Raw genomic sequence first — 5,092 nt, forward strand, 5'->3', positions numbered from 1 at the left:
AATCAATCACGCTGTGGTAACACAGGGCAGATCAGTAGGCATGGCAAGCTCCCGTCAGACCCTGGGTCAAATGCACATACTCCTGTCTCGCCACTAGGTTTATTCACATGTGAAGGCAGAATAAGGTATCTGGTTGTTCAGTGAACGTAATAAGTCTGTCTCTTTTTCCTGCCTAGCTGTTGCATACCCTGTTGGAGCAAGGAGATTCTGACTTCATGGGTGCACACCAAATGCAACGTGAAGTAGCTGTTGGCGTCAGGAGCACCCATGGGATCTGGTTGCCACTCCTCACTGCACTGCCCCCTTTGCAGTCTCTAGTTCTCTCTCCTGGGCTGCTGCTGGAGGTAACAGTCCACTCCAGGCTGCCACAGGAAGACTGACAGCTGTTGTTGCTGAGGTTTCTTGCCCTGTGCAAGCAAATGTAATGCCAAGCACCTGCAGATTCTTGAGCAAATCCACAAGTTTTATGATTGAATATGAAACTGTTGCTAGTCCCTGCTTACTGTGGAGTCTAGTAAATAGTACAGGAGTAGGACCTGCCCCAGGGTGAGAGATGGCCAGGCAGAGGTTCAACGACCAGGAACTTTCAAAGGATCAAAAACATTTTAAAGATATTGGAGACATGATACAGGCTGATTCTGTCAGTCCTGCGGGTATGGGTCTTACGTGACTATGAAAGTTGTGTCTGCTTTTCACAGTAAGTTTTGTTTTTTTTTTTCTTTTTAGTGGAACAGGGTACATACTGCCAGCTCTTAAACAGCATTGGTTTTCAAGGGCATTTGGTAGAGGCTGGGTGTTTGGTTGGGTTGGTTTTTTTGGTTGGGAGTTGTGGTGGTTTGGTTTTCTTTTTTTAAAGACAACAAGGTTTCCATTATGGCCCTTGGATCATCCCTTTACAAGAGCCTTGGCAGTAGTAGCTGGGACGCCAGGGCAAACACTGAGTTGAACTGGGATTTCTCTATAAGAGAAGTTACTCATGTTCAAGGCTCAAGTCATAGTTTGTTTTTCCAGTTCTCAAGTACAATTTTTTCATAATTTTTCTAAAAGTTGCAATACAAATGGAAAGGTTATTACAAAAGTTAAGAGAGTACAGGTCACAAACACAAACAGTAAGTTGTCTTTCATCTTAATACAATGAATTGCTGTAAAACTCTTCTGTATCTCCATCATAAACTTGTATTCACTGGTAATTTTGCTTGAAATAGTGAGCACCCCAAATGAAGATGGCACCACAGGATAACATAGCCAGGACAACTACAATGATTCTTGCTGTGTTGATCTCACAGGAGGGCAAGACTGTGGCCAGCTGAGCCCCAGCTAGCAATTTTGGGCTCAGAGCATCTTGTTCCTTCAGGGTTTTCAATTTTATCCAGACTCTGCTTGTACCAGGTAATTGAACCAATATTGGAGCAGGTGCAGTCCAGAGGATTGTAACTTAAATTGATTATGCAATGGCCAGCAAGAGACACTAGCTTGTCATGTGGTACAATACAGATCCTGTTGTGGGCAAAATTGAGGTAGATGCTCTTGAGGTTTGAAAATGCTTCTGTGCTGAGCGCAGTAATTCTGTTGTGACTCAGATCAATGTGCTGTAACTTCTTGAGGCTGTGAAATGCTTGGTCATTTATTGCTGTCAGTTCACAGGATGATAAAACTAGCACCTCTTAATTGGATAGCTGTTGGAACAGTTTGTCCTTTGGCATGATCCCCAATTCAAAGTTATTTTGACTAAGGTCCAAGAGCATGAGCTTTTCCAGACCTGGAAAGGGGTGCTGAACACTATTGTTAATATGGGAGGAGGAAAGATTCAGCACTTGCAAGAGATGCAGATTTCAGAAAGGACCCTCTAAAATGTTGATGCGCAGAGGTGTAATGCTAGGTCCAACAGCTCCAGGTTAGCACCATCCCTAATGACTATGTCTTGGGGGTGAAGCTTTATGTTGTGGCTCAGATTCAGGTACTGAAGACTACTTAAACCACTGAAGGCTTTGTCACAGCACTCAAAGCTTTCAGTGTGACTCTTACTTAAATTGAGATGTTGAAGCTTTGCCAGATTCTCCAAACAGCCAGAGCCCAGCTGCAGGACCTGCAAGTTCCCCGTGGAGGTGCGTGAGGGAGGGGCAGGCAGCAGAGCTGATGGTGCAGAGGTGCTCAAAGGAGTTCACATTGAGAACTAACTCCACTAGCAAGGTCATGCTGCTGATGCTGGTGGGCAGTGCGCTGAGCTGGATCCAGCTTTTGAAGCCTGGTCAAGCACTGAATCGTGTCAGCGTTTAGGTTTCTGAAGTGCCGAGCTGCAGATAGAGATCCCTGACAGACATTTTACATAGACCATGTAAAACATTGGGCTTATGTAGGGCTCCTTTTCCACACCCTAAAGTGCTCCTAGCCAGAGGATCTGGGCTGTGGAGTTCTGTGTTGCCACCAGGACCCCAGGGATGTCAGCACAGCCCCCAAAGTCCAAACTGTAGAAATGGAACTGGAAAGCTCCAGGTTCAATGTATGTAATGTTGTTGCCTTTAAAGATGAGAATTACATTGCTGGTCTTCTGCAGGATGTGAACATCTGCTGCTGTGATTGCCTTTATGTTACTCATTTGAAAGTCAAGATATTTGAGGTTTTGAGTGGGACAGTTGGGAGGAAGCTGCAGCGAAAAGATGTGGTTGCTGCCCAAGATGAGGGTATCCAAGCTGTCCAGATTTGTTATTGGAACAAAGGACATACTGGTTATTCCCATCTGCATTGACAAGCTGCTTCGGGGACCATAGGCCAGCAAACGCTGTGTCAGAGAGGAGCATGAACAGGTTTCCAGACAGCACAATTGTCTGCAGCTGCCTGTTGCTGTGAAAGGTACTGTCATCACCCGGATGATTTGACACCTTGAGAAAGCAACAGAAAGCAACATCAGTGGCCTGCCTCACAAAACTCTCCTGGTATATGTGATAACTCAAACTACACTTCATATCTGTAAAAAATCATGTTAAGTTGCCTTCACCAGGATAAAAATGTATGCCTTTTCCAGCAACGCTTGCCTTGTACTTGTAAGTTCACATTTAAATACAGGATCCTGGTAAGAAGAAAAAGCTGCCCTGAAATGATGTGTGTGAAGAGGCATTTATGGAAGTCAGAGAGACTTAAAGTTTTTAGTGTCCAGCTTAATAAAATGAAAATCTCTTTTCCTATAGAAAAAAACTGGGCATTTCCAAGGCCCAGACCTGTCTTTTTCTGAGGTTTAGGGAAAAATAGAGAAAACTTAATTTTAAAAGTGCTATAGTGACTTTGCTGTCACTACTGTCTTAGCAGCAGTAATATCTGGAAAATGCATGCTTCACCCACTGTCCTGCAATTGATTGTCATCAGAGGGGAAGCCTAGACATTGCCCAAGCAGATCAGCCTCTGCTTAGCGAAATATTTCACCAGCTGTCTGCAAGCGCTACTGGTAGTTTTCCTGTGAAGACAGGGGAGATGCTGCTGTGGTGTGCTCCAGGCGGCTCTGGCTCTGGCAAGGGCAGAGGGTTTTGCTAATGTGATGTGCAGAAGTGAGGATGCTCCTGTACCTTATTGAGTCCAAGTACATAAGAGACTTGAGCTCAGAGAAGGTTGAATTCTGGAGGGAAGAGAGTACGTTGAAGCTGAAGTCAAGGTTTTCTGTTGTGACAGGTAGTTTTTCAGGAATCTCCCTCAGTCCTAAACCTTCACAGATACAGCGTTTATTTACTGTAATCTGTGGAAAATACGTAGTGAAACTGCAAGAGGTATGTACCGCAAATATAAATAGGTAACTATGGCACTTCAAACAAACAAAAAAAACCCACCAAACAGAATCTTGAATTATTTAAAAACACAGCGCCAGAACCCTAGGAAGCCTCAGCTCAGGCTTGCAATGAACAGCCCTGAGGTTTTGTGGAGTGTTTTAAAAATTAATGCCTTGAATCTTTCTTGTACTAATTTGAAGTGTGTTTCATCTGTAGCATTTTCTTATCAAAGTTAGCACATATGAGGATTGTTTACTCTTCTGGATGAATTATTAATCCCTAAAAAAGCATTCCTACAAGATAGTTTTAAATTCTGAATTTCATGAGTCTTCTAACAAAGCTTATTCTAAGGAAAGTCTTAAGAAAACCTTGCAGAGGGGAGTTACGAAAGAGCAGGTCTGGGAATATTTCTAGAAGGAACGTGTCCAAATTAATTGGATCTGGACTGCAGTTACACGCTGCAGGGAGAGGATGGCGAGAAGGTTTAGCACAGGCTAGACAAAAATCATAGCTGATGTGCTGAGTCTTCAAAATTTCTATGAAGGTTTTCCATTTTAACTGGAAATAAATTGGTCTGTTATATAGAGAAGTGTCTACTCTGTGGATACGAGGGAGATTCTGTGTGCCTGACCTGCCTTTGCCTGGTGATTGCGTGAAAGTCAGCCAGAGCCTGGGACTGTGGCACGCAGGGGTGCTGCGCTGAAACAGCCTGCCATGCTGCTCAAGGCAGTGGATATGCTCGGAGCATTGTACTTGTCCCAGCTACCGAGGTGCGGTGGGGAGCCCAGGCACAGCCAGCGCCGCATCGGCCCCCTCCTCACGCAGCCCGCCCGGAGCGGTGGGTCCCTGGGGCCGCGTGGGAGCTGCCGCTTTGGCAATATCCTGCCAGGAAGCTCGGAAGCGTTCTGCTTGTGGGGAAGTCAGCACACGTGTTGCACGGTTGGCCAATATGGCCATTTTAATTAGGTTTATTATTTTAATTAGGTTCAAAGCTATTCTATTAGCCAGAAGAGAGCAAGCACAGGCAGTGGAGTGGGTTGTCCAGAGAGAAACGCACTGGAGCCTGGAGCCTGTGACAAACAGGGGGACAGTGCAGGTGGGTGCCCTGTGGGGCAGGGGCACGTGGCCCAGCGGGGTTTTGTTGAGGTGGACATGGTGGGGACACTGGGGGACAGCGCACAAGGTTCAAGTCTGTCCACTCACATGGGTCTGTGAGTGTTTGAGACTGAACCTTGTCTCCACCCGTTTGTGGCTTAGGAGAGGCAGGCGGGCAGTGACAGCACTCAGTGTCCTCGCTGGAGAGGGAAGAAGAGCAGCAATTGTCGCAGGCCACAGGC

The 5,092-nt window shown here is 45.7% G+C and overlaps 1 protein-coding gene across 1 annotated transcript; it reads right to left on the bottom strand.

Annotated features, from left to right (window-relative positions):
* Positions 1-1,180: 1,180 nt before the first annotated feature.
* Positions 1,181-4,712, bottom strand: CD180 (CD180 molecule). The gene is given in 11 exon segments (XM_027808367.2): positions 1,181-1,330; positions 1,332-1,873; positions 1,876-2,099; positions 2,101-2,229; positions 2,231-2,294; positions 2,297-2,344; positions 2,347-2,744; positions 2,746-2,860; positions 2,863-2,879; positions 3,558-3,746; positions 4,522-4,712. Coding segments are annotated over 11 exon segments (2,067 nt in total).
* Between the last annotated feature and the right edge of the window lie 380 nt (positions 4,713-5,092).

This window comes from Falco cherrug, chromosome Z, assembly GCF_023634085.1.
Source record: "Falco cherrug isolate bFalChe1 chromosome Z, bFalChe1.pri, whole genome shotgun sequence".
Lineage (NCBI taxonomy): Eukaryota > Metazoa > Chordata > Aves > Falconiformes > Falconidae > Falco > Falco cherrug.